Source organism: Pyrus communis, chromosome 9, assembly GCF_041283825.1.
Source record: "Pyrus communis isolate YQ-2024b chromosome 9, ASM4128382v1, whole genome shotgun sequence".
NCBI lineage: Eukaryota > Viridiplantae > Streptophyta > Magnoliopsida > Rosales > Rosaceae > Pyrus > Pyrus communis.
The window spans coordinates 2,647,069-2,662,543 of record NC_142573.1 but is presented as its reverse complement, the minus strand read 5'-3'; the positions used below and the strand labels follow the sequence as shown (position 1 = coordinate 2,662,543).

Genomic DNA, 15,475 nt, shown 5'->3' with positions numbered 1-15,475 from the left:
TATCTTAAAGGATCATGTCATGTCAAACTTATCATCTTAATGAGCTCTTAACAGGTGACCTAATGACGATCTGGTTCGTTAACATGTAGTGTCGTTTCATATCGAGTTAATGGGTCATGCAAGAAATTGTTATGTTTAATCTAGACTTTGCAAACGAGTCGTGTTCGTGTCATTTACCAGTCATACCCGTTATCTTATATGGTGACCCACTGATTCATTAACATGTTCTTCAAGTGACTCGATAATGTCTCAGTTGTTAACAAATTGATCCGAAACATGTTATTTTCATATAATTTCATGTCAAGTTAACAAATCATGTAAGAAATTATCATACCCGTTATCTTAACTATCCACTTTTAGCTTATTTCTTCATCAGAATCAATGTCAAATATCCTCGTTATTTGCTCTTTTCAGCAAAAAGGTCAACTTCTTTTATACTTATCCATCAATATTCATCACTACGTCATTAGAGTGTAGACGTAAAATTATTGTATTCACTCTATCATTCATAACATTTTTAACCAACAAAATAAAAGCAAAGCATACACATTCAAATTATAACCGTTTCAACAATTTTTCTTCAATAGTAGAAAGCACGAAGCGTTACAGAATATGAACGACTGAAATTGAATCGATACTGGAAAAAAAATTGACAAATAGCACAAATGCTCAAAGAAAAAAAGGACATGGTAATTGGAAATTACCATTCAGAACTAAAATTTAGAGAGAAGACACACTTGGTTGGACAAAAAACCTGAACTAATGAAACGATTCACATTTCACCATGAATTTAACTAATAAAAAACTAAAAAGTGAAAACTAAAGAACATGACTTTATATTTCTTGCCACAAAAGTTTGATCATCTTAGTTGGGCTGAGGGGGAGGGGTAAAGATATACCCTGTTCTCGGGTTCACATTCGGCTCTGGATCTGCATAATCCATCACTGTGATCATCTTCCTGGATTTTCTATGATTTTCCTGAGAAACAAACAGAAAATTGATTAATCTTCAGCCTCCAAAATAAAGTAAAAATTTGAAAAGTACCCAACAAAAGTGAAGGGACAATGACTTGCCTTTAAGACTAGAACTGAAGAATCTTCACCAGTCTCCATCAGCTTTCTCCCAAATCCTTTAAAAACAAAACCAAATTCAGAATCCACCTTTCGGGAATAAAAAAAATATTGGAATATGATTTCCGCACGCTCCTTTTCTACTTCTGCGCACTACTTCAGGACAAGAAAATGAGTGTGCGGAAATCAGTTCTCGGAATATAAAGTGCTGCAATGAAACAGTATAAACGTTAGTGTGAGTTGCTTACCGTGAGAGAAAAAAAGAGCGAGAAGGGAAGAAACTAAGAGAAATCTCAGAAACCATCGGCGACCCATCTTTTCCTGCAGAATTCTGGGAATTGGGTAGCTCTCAGAGTTCTGAAAACGACTTGGGATTTGATAAGGTTTGAGGAAGAAATGCCGAAAGGCTGGAGCTTTTGAGTTTCCAGGAAACCGACTTATGAGCTTTCAGATCTGATCACAAGAGAGTTAAATTTGGAGAGTAAGGAGATTATTGGTAAATTATACGTTGAAAAAATATATGTATGAGGAGATTATTGGCTGGGGATAAAGGTGCACGGAGGTTGATACTCTCAAGAACCCTAGTTATACTCAACCATCTGAGGAGGTCAGAAATTATGCTTTACTGCCCGAAATTAAAAGAGAAATATAGAGAGGACACTATCTACTATAGAAATGATTCTTTCGAAGTGGGATAGATTATTTGATATCTCACAATTTAACGTTAATTGTTAATGTTATAAAAATTATACCAAAAACATAAAAGGTTAGAGAATTTATAAAGAATATCACTTTTAAAATAATTTCTTTAGCATTTCTCTTTCAACACTAATCGAGGGAATTGAATATCCCAACTGTAACTCACTAAATCTTTCTAGTACTATTTTTTTTTTTCTAATATTTGTAAAGCAATGATATTTATTAATAAACTTTAACAGTGTATCTGACGATTAGTGGACAAAATTCGCATACACAATTAAAAAATTTGGACACTGAAATTTTGTATAACCCGTATTGGAGCTCACGTGGTTCAAAATATGGTATGATTTGGTTATTTTGAAAATAAAAAAAATCATTTTATAGGAATTATTAAGGTTAATCACTTTCCTCTATCTAGTCTTTATAAAAAAATATGCTAGAAAGACCTTATTATTCGCACCATATTTATTGTATTATATTTCTAATATGCTCAATTTTTATTTAAAAAAATAAACAATGTAATACAGAATAATTGTCATTAAAGTTTGCTTCTCCAGAACTAGGAGCTAAAATCGAAATTACTAACTAATCGAAGCAACCCCCGGTGCAGATCAAATCAAGAACTCGTTTCTTCTTCGAGCTAAATCCCCCTACTCTGTTTAACGTCCTGATATTTCTTTGCGGAACAATTTTGGGATGATAATCAAAAGACATCAGAGGCAACAAATCCTAGGCTCCTTGCTACAGGGAAAAGAAAATCCCAAAACAGCTGCTGTGAGAGTACTCAAATTCTAATAATTAGGACATTGGGATTATACACAATCTTTTTTACTTAATTCTGAGTTTAAATCTTCTGCACTTGTTTTGTTTATGGTTATCTCATTGATTGATATATGTTAAAAGTATGACAATAAAAGGAAGAATGATTAAGCTTATTAACACATGCCAATTAATTATAAAGACCACACAAAATAAGTACAGAAGATTTGAACTCAGAATTAAGTCAGTGAACTGAATAATTAATCAAATTAATTAGCTTCATACAACCCGAGACACTAGACAAAAAAAAAAAAAAAAAACCCTGAGACACTGTGAAAGTTGACTTCTTTTATCTGTTTTCAATTTCAAGAGATTAAGGGCTGGTTTGGTATTGCTGTGCTTTGAAAAAAAGTTGCTTCTGCTGTGCTGTGAGAATAAGCAGCTGTGAAATAAAGCAGCAGAGTGTTTGGTAAACTTTTTTGTAAAAGTGCTTTTGAAAAAAAAAACAGTATTAAAGTGTTTAGTAAACTTTTATGTAAAACAGATGTGAAAAAAAGCCGGTTTTTCAAAGCTAGGTTTTGCAGCTTCTTGTTTTTGGCTTTTTTTCATCCAAAACTGTGAAAAAAAGCTGAAGCTGAGTGTTTACCAAACACAAAAACAGCTCCCAGCTTTTTTTTATAGCAGCTTTTTTCAGAATCACCTCAGTACCAAACCAGGTCTAATTAACATGGATAAGTTTGCTTATTATTAGTAAGCTTCTGAGGTAGTGAAAGGAAATGGAGATTAATCCTTCATACGATCACCATTAAACCTTAAAATATTAGTGATTGCAAGTGGGATTATGGATTTTAATCAGTTCCACACGTGTTAACCCACATTAATGCCCCATGCTTAGCCCCTTCCATTTTTAATCTTCTCCACCGTTGCCAAGGTTCTTCTTTGTTCTTTAAGCCTTTCACTTTCTTAAATCTACTTAAAATATGGTGGAGAATGATGGAAAATGACTTCCATGTTAGGGGAATATGTCAATGTAGTTGTATCAAGTTAATCATGCAATATCATTCGGTAAAGTTAAAACATATGCATGGTTGTTTTGAGATACTATCTCAATAACATGATCATCCAGACCTACGTCAAGTCAATGTTAATTAAACTTAAATTTCTCATAATTAAAAGGAGGAAGCCATTGGTGTTTCATCTAATAAACTCTATATATTTCTTGCTTTCCAGGCAAAGTGAAGCTTCGACCTCCCTCTCAGCGGATTGGTTTACTGTTTACAGCTTAATAGCTTGGAAAGAACCAGACAACACATAGTACTCCCAAATGAGTTGACTTTACAAGTCACAAATCTCAATGATCTCTAATCAACACTCCAAAGCTACCTAATATATTAGTAATATCATATAAATATGATCTCGAAAATATTAAGATCAATTGTTCATAAGCGATTTAATTATGACAATCATGTTTGAGAGATTTACAAAATCAGGTATTCTCGCAAGAGAATGTACCCTTCTATGTACCATTCGACTTCATGTAAGTGAATGTATGTAATAGGGGTGGGAGCTAATAACTGATATAACAGAAATATAGTTAGAAGGGTATTATTGTAATTGGAATATATGGCTATATAAGGGATTGTATAGCTAGTATTTCATTAAGTTCATTGTGTATACATTTTATCCATTCAATCAATACAATCTTTCTAGTTTTCTCTCTATCATCTTTCTTTTCCCTTGTACCAACTTTATATTTTGCAATGTAGTTAACATGGTATCAGAGCCACCAAGGCTCACGTCATGGATCTTGGTGGTCGATTCCTCTTCTATCTTTCTTCATTACTTTCTTTCGTTTCCGCGTATTTTCTTATTTTGTAATACAAGAGCTCTTTCTTCCCTGTTTCTTTTCTTGAATCTCTCCTCGACGCTCTCCAAATGCGGAAGCACAGTTCCCACCAGATAATCCTTGCCTCCGCAGTCGTGGAAAAACGGGTGCTTCAGCAGCGCCTCTGCCGCCGGCCTCTTCTCCGGGTCCCGATCAAGGCAAGAAGCCATCAAGTTCTTGAAAGCCGCAGAGTATTTCTGGTTCCGGAACCTGTTCTTGATCTTCAGATTTTGATTCCCTGATAATAGCGGCAAGCCAGATAGGGGAGGGCCGCCCAGAGCCAATTCCAGCGCCGTGATCTCAAATGCCCAGATATTTGCCTTGCCTTTCTCGTCGATCTTTCCTTTTCCCGGCTCCACATTGTCAGCTGCGCTTTCACTCGACGATGAAGAGGGTTTTGACTCGGCTGTGATTGTTGCAATTGTTGGGTTGAGTGTTCTGGTTTGGAGATTTCTCCACCGACGCCTCCACCGCCTCCAAGAATTATAGTTCTCTGCCACTGTCCATCTTCTGGGTAAACACAATCCACAAACACCCTTTGACACCAATCTTCAGTCCTTGAGGAACTGGATCTATTGTCAAATCTTGAAATAATTCTCTCTTCTTGGAGAGTTCAAGGAGCGCATGTTGCTAAGTTCGGGCACCAACTGCTCCGCCATTAGAGACGACAAAGATGAAATCTTGAAGAATGAAAGTGGGTCAAGCTTGAAGTTCTTATTAGGTTCTTGATTTCTGGTTTTCACAGTGCATATAACCTGTTTGATTAAATATTTCAGTAAGAGAATGTTCACTATGTTATTCATCTTTCTTGTGAATCTTCTCTGGGATCAGTATTTGTGATATTTAGGGTATTTGGATTCAAGAATATTGGTCATTGCTGGATTGTGCATTTCTTGTGAATGCTGCATGTTGACTTCATCATAAAACTGGGGTGAACGGTCAGATGTTGGTCTAGGACTGGTAACTGCAGCATCGCTTGGTGTTCGTGCGAGTAGGATTGCTGGTTGTATCTTTAGGGTGTTCATTGTAGAATTACTCAACAAATTTTGCAGTATCCGATTCTTGTCTCTCTACTTCACTAATTTTCTGCAACTCTGTTAGGAGTTTTGTGCAGTAATTTTCCCTTATCTCAGCCTATAATGTCAAGTCTAACCAGCTCAGTTGTTAGCATGAATCTACAGTAAGTCCGGTTATTCGATGAAGTTAGAAGAAGTTGTTAACGGTAAATCCCACGAAGGGTAATCCCATGTTTTGAGTAGGTAAATCCCACGAAGGGTAATCCTACATAGATGTTGATTTTCAGTTGTTGAAATTGTTGAAATTGTGCAGGCCGATGCCATTGTTCAAAGAAGTTGTTTTTTGGTAAAATCCACAAAGGGCGATCCCGTGGTGCTATAGTTCAGGCCGATGCCACACTATAGTTTGTTAATTTTCTGTTTTTTGTAAATATTAAAGGCCGAAGCCAAGTTGAATGAGATTGTTGACGGTAAATCCCACGAAGGGTAAACCCGCAAGACATTGTTATAACCGGCGTGAGGGTGTGCTACAACTCCTTAAAGAAGGAAATTCTTTGTGAAGGTCCTGTGAGAGGCAGAGGAATATTGGTTTTTTGGATAGAGAGATTGTATCTGCAATATGTTTGTTTGAAAGGATGATACAGGGTTCAGTTTGGTCGTCTTCTTCCACAAGTTCTGATAACAGGAATCATCACAAGGATGCTCGCAAGGAGAATGAGTATAAGAAAGGATTAAGGCCAATCCTCTGGCTTTCCCCAAGCTTTCCATTACAAACAGAGGACCTGTTGCCATTACTTGATATTTTAGCAAATAAGGTTACGGCAATTCGTCATTTGAGGGAGCTGCTTACAACTAAGCTTCCAATGGGTACATTTCCAGTCAAGGTTGCTATCCCAGTGGTTCCTACTATCAGAGTAATTGTCACCTTCACAAAGCTTGACGACTTACCACCAATGGATGAGTTTGTAATTCAAGATGCACGTCACCAGTTTGCAGCAAATCCAAGGTTCCAAAAAGGGTCCAGTCACAGTGGCTTAGTGTCAACAACTCCAGCTCAGTCTCAAATACCTGGCTAGCTCAAACTTCACTTGGATACTCCAAGTTTAGTTTGAGGGGGGGTAATAACTGATATAACAAAAATATAGTTAGAAGGGTATTATTGTAATTGGAATATATGGCTATATAAGGGATTGTATAGCTAGTATTTCATTAAGTTCATTGTGTATACATTTTATCCATTCAATCAATACAATCTTTCTAGTTTTCTCTCTATCATCTTTCTTTTCCCTTGTACCAACTTTATATTTTGCAATGTAGTTAACAGGAGCGTGGACAAACCGACTACCTGTATTGAAAGTTTTTCTCCTCAACCTCAAACAAATTTCCCTTTACGAATTTAACCACAAACTGATAACAAAAGGAAAGGGGGGACCAAGAAAGCTCACATGCATGGGGTCCCAACTCCAAGACCAGCAACCTCGAGCCATCCAAAAACTGGTGGTCAACCTTTCTCCAAAAATACCCTAAGCCTAAAGTATCACAAAATGTTCTTTTTTTGCAGTCACACATTTTACTTTTGAAGATTTTGGTTGCCACGTCCCAAAACGTGACATGATTTACTCCCAAGTACAAATCCAACTATATGTTGCGTGGTTTCGAATTTCTTTTTCATGATATCTTGCTTTCCCTTGCCTTTTGTTCTACATGCTTTGCTGTATTGCATTAAAAGATGAACTTGGTGTCTTTTGGTTTGAATGGAAAGTGTACTTGGCCCTTCAGTTCAGCATGTCTGGAACACGGACACATATGTCATATATCATTATACAAGTGGAAAGACACTTAAAAATAAACTTTATTCTACTTGTATAATAGCATATAACGCACCGTCCGTGTTCTGAGCACATTAAAATATCTCTCCATCTACTAACATGGTGATCTCTAGTCTTTTCTATCCTCAAAATAGCTGAATCCCACATTCTATGAATAAAATTTACATGCAACTATAATGCAACAAAAGTGGTAACTCACATCATAAGCTGGCACATACAATGATATTACTATTATGGTGCCACAGTTCCTGTAAATTTCTCTCCAACCGCATCCCGCACGCGTCCCGCATCCTCAATCATATTGTTAATTATACTAGAAAAATGGCCAACATATGTATTACTATTCATCTCAGATTCTTTAAGTCAATTATGCCATTGACTTCCTTTCATTCCAATCGGTCATGTTTACTTAACATGAATGAAAGAAATCGTGAATCGAGAAACTTGGGAGTATGAGAAGTAAGGAACGAGAATCAAATCAACTACTCCAACTTCGTTGACACATTTCTAGTTTCGAGAGTATTTGAGGGCGAGCCTTAACACAACAAAAATGTCGATCACGAGTTCAAGCCGTGAAAACAGCCACTTTGTGATTGAAAAGTTATGGTTCAAGTCATGAAAACAATATCTTTGTAACAACAAGAGTAAAACTCTGTACGATAGACGTTCCCCCAACTCTTGCAAAGCGAGGAGCCTTATTTGCTCAGCGTCGCCCATTAAGTGGATATAAGTTATATTAACAAAAAAATAAAAACCTAGATCTTCAATTAAAAGCACAAATGAAAAGGAAGTTTTTCATTTGAATCCCCAAAGTTATTTAAGTACATATTTGGGATTATGCTACACAAACCTGAACTCTTCGGGTTCTCAATTTTACATGTAAATATATGTACAAGAACTCAAGCAAACCGTCTAACTCAAAATACATACGTTGCAAATATTCATAGTAGCACTCGCAGGGGAAAAATTAGTGGCTATTTCAGCTTAAGGTAAGTTGGCTCCCAGCTCCTAATTAAGTGAAAAGGCCGCAAAATCCTCCTCTCATGTTCCTCCATTGACGGCTTTGACATTTGGTTTTGTGGCCGAGGATGGTTAATCAACTAGACTGCTGGGCGTAGAAAGGCGGTGTCATATTGTGTGGAGCAGTTGAGCTTTGCTGAACTGTTAGAATCACTTGAAGCAAACAAGAAGTTTAAAATAAGCTACCGATTTTACGAGCTCTCCTGGAAATTGAGTGATCTAGACAGCGCCGCTGGATTGGCTTGTAAGACCGGAGAGGCATCGGAGGGATGATTCTTTTGATCGCCCTTTGACTGGAAGGCCTTGAAGAGTCCCCCGCTGCTAACTGAATCAGCCTTATCATTCTTAATCCCCAATGTTGCCCATATAGAGCTTTTTGCAGCTTCTCCAGGGTCATCAATCCTCAAAGTTTTTGGAATCCAAAGGTTTTTCTCGGCACTCTTTTCTTTTGGTGGCTCCTCTTCCTCAGAGCTATTTTGTTTCATGGTGTTCTCTTCCCTCGAATGTTTCCCCAGGGTGGGAGAGTTGGGACCAGAACTTGGAGCACTGTTGTTTAAAGATGATGGCGGAGGAAGCCAAGGGATATTCCAAGGGCCTTGCACAGCACAACCCCAATAAGCTGCTGCAGGGTAGAAGGGCATAGGATAACCTGGAGGGCAGAATGCAAGTGGTGTGACGGGAGAGCTCCATTGGGAGGAGTTCCAAGGGTAAGGCCAAGGAGCCCCAGGAAAGCATGGTACTTGAGGTGGGAAGCCCTGATAATTCTGCAATACTTGCTCTTGTGATCCAGATTTGCACGCTTCATCCTTTGAATTTGAATCTGTCACCGTTGATCCAGTCAAATGATCATCTCCATTTACTCCACCTCCATAAGACGCTGGAATCCTCAATCCTCCAGGTTTCTGAAATCCATTACGCGTACAGTTCTGTATATTTTTATCGGCTAGATGAAGGACAGAAGCCATTGATTCACAGAGGGGCATATCCCCGCAAAATGTTAGGACAGTACCATTCGGTTTTACTGAAGGATGGTGAACTCCATTGAGAACATCAGCTTGAGCATTCGGCATAGCTTCAGAGACTGTTATGTGGCGATAGTGAGAAGCAGAATTCTTATTCTTACGACGACCGGCACCCACAGGCACATTCCTCATTGTCCCACCAGCTGTCCAGTATCTCTGGCAGTTCTTGCAGAAGTGCCGGGGTTGGTTGACATTGTAATTGTTGTAGTAACAAAACTTAGTGTCCATACTATTACAGCGGGGGCATGGAAGTATTTTATCTGGTTTCTTCAGGGTCTTATCCTGCGCATTACTTGTCTCACTCTGTTCTTCTTCAGTCTTCTCTGTCTTTAATGTGGCATTCTCCTTCTCAACAGGTGATTCAGGGTTTACACCTATTATGGATGCCGCATCTGGATTTGTCAACTCTTCCGAAGATAATGTCGTGATTCCATTTTCCTGTTTCGCCTGAATTGGTTTTTCTCCTAATGTGTGCTGATTGATCAAAAAAATTAAATGAGAAGATGAGTTTCAAAACTGTCTTACTAAAATATAAACAAAACTATTGCATTCATCCTTTATGTCTACTGTGTTACTAATGCATACAAAAAGAGTCTGAAACCGATCTATGTTGAAAATCAAACTCCAACGCTTAAAAGAAAACACGACGTAAAGGTTCCTGAGGTGAGGACTTGCCAATACATAAGATTATGTAATGAGTAAAATAGCACCGGATATTCATATGTCATCCGAGTAGCGCGTTGGCCATGGGAAAGTATTATAAGCAGGCAGGCTGAAGTAGAGATCAACACTAGAAAACAGAAGTTTCGCCTCCGAATGCATCACGGTAGGAGGACAAAATGATTAGCTTGTTTGAGGAGTATTTTTCCAAATCTTTTCAATCCCCAAACGGAAGAAGCAAACAAGCTGTGTAAACTAGAATTCGATATCACCAACAGAAATGTAAAATACGCAAAGTTTCGAAACACAAGCTAACCCCAAACTGCCACAAATCATAAAGGAAATCCATTTATTCACACAAATTTCATTAAACCCTCGATTCAAATTTCAAAAGAAGCCAGAAATGAAAAACTGAGCAAGTGGGAAGCAGCCCCATTTGAAACAGGAAATTAAAGTTTCTTGCTTGATTAATCACCAGCAGAAAACACAAAAGGAAACCGAATAGCTTGAACAATCTTATTCCATTCACAAAAGCCAGCAATCTCCAAACAAATTCATAAGATTAAGAACACAGAGGCAAAACAAAAGCAAAAATTATGTTCAGAAAGCAATTGAAAAGAATCCCAGAAAGCCCCCAAAAGCAAAAACCAGAGTAGCATACCAAAAAGTCAACAAAAATCCTCCACAGAAAGCAACCCATGAATCCTTTCGAGCTTCCAAGCAATGTTCGAGACTAAAAATTGAAAATTTCGGATACCCAAATCCCATTACCTTGTTGTCATTGACCTCTTTCTCTTCCCGTTCTCTTTGGGTATTGACTTCGGACGAAGAGTTGGAGGAGGAGGCGGCGCGGTCCTGATCGAGAGTCTCTTCCGCGACAGTTCCGGACGACGGATAGGGCTCCGGACCTCCGGCGACTCCGACCGAGTCGCCGTCGGAGCTCAGCACCGGGATCGTCTTCCCGAAAAGCTTGATCGCTGGGTCCTTTGCTGCCTCCGACATTTTTGCTACGCTTTTCTTTTCCTTTCCTTTCCTTTTCTTTCCTTTATCCTTTTTTCACCAAAAGTTCGATTTCGAAGAGAAAAACAGAGAGATGGAGAGAAATCGACGAAAGATCTGACACGTTGTGTGCTCGCTGTGCATATGTGAAGAGAGAGAGAGAGAGAGAGAGAGAGGAGAGAGTGTGTACGTTCGTCGTCTTTCTCCTTCAGCTGTCTATGGAGGTGGTGCACCACGTCATATGGGGGGGGAATTCTGAGCCACAAGTTTACTTGTGGTTTTGAAAAAGATTTTTTATTCTGTGTTTTTTCTTTCTGTCTTTGCTTTTTGCCCCCCACGCCCACCCCATCTCCATCTACTTTAACACATCTTTTGGGTCATGGAAGAATAGTCTCATAAAGTTGGATCCAATTTCCATTAAGTCTTCAAATCCTGGCCTTTTCTATACGTCAATTATTCACGCGCACGAGCATGTAATTATTGATAAATTAATTGAGTTAACTATTCAGTTAAATTAAATTAAGCAAGTGCGTTCGTTATTCACTATTTAATCTTGATTACTGAACTTAGTGTTTATATATCTCTAAAAAATTTGTATTCACTTTAAATTTTTCTCTCTTTAGTTTTTAAAGATAGGATGATTACACTAAATTTATAAAATCTAGGGAGATAGAAATTTGAACTTGTATGTAGAAAATAAAGTATATTATTTTAATTAACTTTACTAAATTCAAGGTTACAAATATATTACATTAAAAACTAGCTTTCTTCCCCATTTCTATTAAATGAAATGTTGCTAATTGCCTAACCTCTTTAGACTTTTCTCAGCAAGAGGGAATTATTCAATTAAAAAAAGGGGAATTAGATATATCTATAAAAAAAATTATTAAGGGGAATCAAATGTGGCACCAAATTTATTTAATACAATTTATTTAATATAGTTATCATCTCATTGACATGATATTTGTATTAAATATATGTACGTATGATGGATTAGTCCTGAAATTAAATGTGAGTATAGTTTGATAGTTTGATAATGATACTTTGAATTTAGTCACAATACTTACATGTATTTAATATAATCATTATCTCGACAGTCGGATGATGATCATATGAGTATATATATTTACATAAATTATCTTTGACCGTCATACAATAATTGTAAGAAATACATGTAAATTATTGTATCAAATTCCCAAATTCTAAGATTTGAAATTCTACTCAATTTTAAGGACTTTAAGGTCAAATTATAGCGTAAACCGCAAAGTACATTTCTTTTTCCCTATTTTTTATTATAAAAAATGACGGAATTTCGCCTAGTCTTTGCCTTGTAGTTGCATAAATTGACGTAGAAAACCAAGTCTACAAATTAAATAATTAAATAATAAAAAGTATTTAGGCATTAAAAGTAGAGAAAAGGTGCCAGGTCAGACCATACTTTTAGTGGGCCCGCCTAAAAAGTAAAGCGAAAAGTCACCAAACGCCAACCCAATGATTCAGGTCCACTACTTTAGTCACACGTGTCTAGTGAGGTACACGTGTGAAGCATATCCTGGCCCTTGGGGCGAAGCGCCTAAAAGAATCTTCTGCCACAGGCTGTGATTTTCCCTTTCGAGATAGACATCTCTCCTGGAGCGCACACGTGTCCCCAACGAAAGCCGGATCATCTCTCTTAGTTTTTTCGTGTGACGCGTAGCCGTCTGATTAGATGGAATATAAATTTTTTTTTTTTTTATGTTTTTGGCTTTTTGCTAACCACATGTTAATTTATTTTTGTTTAATTTTTTATGATTGATTCTTTTGGCCTGAAATAAATATTGTGTTAAGGTTCGTTTTTATTTGTTTTTTTCATACTTTAATTTGTATTTTATTTGCAAAAAAAATGCATTTTTGTTTTGATCTTATCGTTTAATGATGAGATTAGGCACTCCTTAAACAAAAAAAGTTTGACTATAGATGAGATTGTCCACTAAGGAATATGAAAGGGCCAAAGCGTTTGTTGAAATTGTATCTGTAGCATAATTTTGGAGAACTGTTATTAATATTCTAAAAATCACACTTTACATTTCTCACAAGTATAATTTTCTTACTAATTATAGAGAGTTTGGAATGCAAAATGAAATTTTTGGAATGCCTATAACAATTCTTTAATTTTATTGTGATTAGTGTATTTGTTCATGTCATTGATGCTATCAATCTTAGTTGTGAAGTACCTCGCCAATTGACACTTTAATAAAGGAAATTCAGCGTGTGAATTGTTATTTTGATTTGGAAATAAGGAAATGGCGATGATAATTAATTGTCCATGGTAAAAAAAATTTGCTTCGCAGGCTCAAGTGGTTCCAACGCGTTGTGAAATTGCCTCGTAACTAATTCCTATAGTTTGAAAAAAAGAATTAGAGATCTCTTTCCTTAAAGAACCTGAATTTTTTATAATTTTTTTAATCTGATGGGCTTTTTATAAGTCTTGTAAAATGAAAAGTGTGAATCGGGCTTTCATGTTGTAAGATTTGATATTGGGCTTTTTGTTGAAAATAATTGGGCTTGGTGTCTGTTTGTAGTTTGGTCTACTAATTTGGGCGGGACAAAAGGAATTAATGATTCATGGTGCATAGATTTTGTGATGAGATGACCCCATCGGTTAGAGAAGCAGAATTTAAGCCTATTTCTAACCTTGTGCAACCTTGTGCAACATTTTGGCTTTTACCATTTTTAGGTAAAATAAAAATAAAGCAATGGTATTTGGAAAGAATAAATTTTTAAATATCGTAAAATTGTGGTTGCCAGGATGAGTTTTTTTGACTTGGTAGATTATGAGGTCAAGGCTGATAAATAAAGTACCATGAATCGTGAAGAACTTCTATACAACATAATGTTTAGAATCATTAAACGGTATTTTAAGCCAGTTATACTCTGTCATGCTTGAAAAATATAGTGTGGTACTACGAACGCAGCTACTTAGTTTAATCAATTTATGTGTTATCAAATATTGTTGTGGTATGGTAGTTTAATACAATATTGTTGTGGTACCACATGGTAATCATGTTGGTTTAATTGATTGGCTTCTAAAGCTTGATGTCTCAGATGGTGAGAGCCTCTCTAAGTTGAGTAAGGCTCTGTTAATTTGTTGGCAAATTTGGAAATATAGAAACAATGTGGTGCTTATGAATGGTAAATCTACATCTGCTAGAGTTCATTTGTTAGCGTCACATTATATGAAAATAAGATGGAAGCCAACGTGAGCTGTTCATTTGAAAATCAACTTTGATTGAGCTGTTATCAATTCCCAAGCAGTTGCGGGTTTTGTGATTGGCGGTTTCCTTTGACTCTATATCAATTCCCTGGAGATTGAAAAACATTATTGAAGACATTAAGTGGTTGGCGGTTTCTTTTGACTCTGTATCCTAGAAACATGTATCACGAAGGCAAACTTCTTTGGTTAGGACCTTGCCTTCCGTGGCAAAGAAAACTCTCTTATTTGATTGGAACGGCACTGGTTGTGATTACAGTCACACTATCTAATATTATTTTTTTTCTTGAGGAAAAAAAAAAAAAAAAAACACAACACATTCTCGTTTTGCACAACCTCTATGTTATGTTAAACCGTCTAAGTATGCGTAAAAATAAATTTTTAAATGTAACGATGGCATCGATACGGCTAAGTGTACCTTTCATGTGGTCTTTTTCACACAAATATCATGGGCTTTGAAAAGTAAAATCCAGCGCATTATAGTTGACCGGAAACATGACTTGACGTCAAGGAGAAGCACTCATCAAAAAGTCAAGAAGGTTAAGGGCAACACGGCTAATGGAGGATATGATGCGTCCATTTGGTTGAAAAATATGCCTATTGGCTTTCCCATTTCCCAACTCAAACGCGTAAATTCTTCATTTCGTTGTCGCTTCGTTCCGTTGTCGCTTGTTTTGGTATATTTCCCCACAAGGAAATGCATTTTTTCATCAAGGGAAACATATTTAATTCGATATATGAATATTAGAACGTATCAAAATTGCATATGTAGAAAACAAATTTAACATGTTGTATTATTTTATTTAAAAAAATGTTAGATTGTTCAATCGGTTTAGAAAAACTACTCATTCAAAGAAGATTATTTTATTCCTTTTATGACATGGTTACTTATTTGAAATGAAGATTTATGAATTGAGAAAGACTAATTTAATTCATAATTTTTGAAGTATTGGATAATAAATTTTAACGGGAAACTCATATTTTTTTCATTTTATGTATTAGTAAACAAAGGTCTTTCAACGTCTTTGAGGAATTGGGTCGTGGAGCATTCTTCGGAGGGATGTATGGGTGTGGCTAGTTTTAAATAGGCACGAGAAGAAGAAGGTGGGGCCCATATTACTATTATTATTAATTAGTTTATTTTAATTTTTTTTATCTTGTCATGTCATTTCTTAACATATTTTTTAACGAATGTCATACATAACAGATTTTCAAAGTAAAGTATTAGATTGCAATTGCACTCAAATTTAAAAGTACAAACTATA

The 15,475-nt window shown here is 36.5% G+C and overlaps 2 protein-coding genes across 2 annotated transcripts; both read right to left on the bottom strand.

Annotated features, from left to right (window-relative positions):
* Positions 1-555: 555 nt before the first annotated feature.
* On the bottom strand, positions 556-1,684 carry LOC148694027 (uncharacterized). Its single transcript, XM_088700583.1, has 3 exons — positions 1,320-1,684; positions 1,075-1,130; positions 556-979 (listed from the first exon to the last, which is right to left on the bottom strand). Exons 1-3 carry the CDS (start codon positions 1,384-1,386, stop codon positions 866-868), a joined length of 237 nt encoding a protein of 78 aa, XP_088556709.1. The 5' UTR covers positions 1,387-1,684; the 3' UTR covers positions 556-865.
* Positions 1,685-8,039: 6,355 nt separating this feature from the next.
* Positions 8,040-11,224, bottom strand: LOC137739680 (cyclic dof factor 1). Its single transcript, XM_068479342.2, has 2 exons — positions 10,733-11,224; positions 8,040-9,775 (listed from the first exon to the last, which is right to left on the bottom strand). Exons 1-2 carry the CDS (start codon positions 10,961-10,963, stop codon positions 8,471-8,473), a joined length of 1,536 nt encoding a protein of 511 aa, XP_068335443.2. The 5' UTR covers positions 10,964-11,224; the 3' UTR covers positions 8,040-8,470.
* Between the last annotated feature and the right edge of the window lie 4,251 nt (positions 11,225-15,475).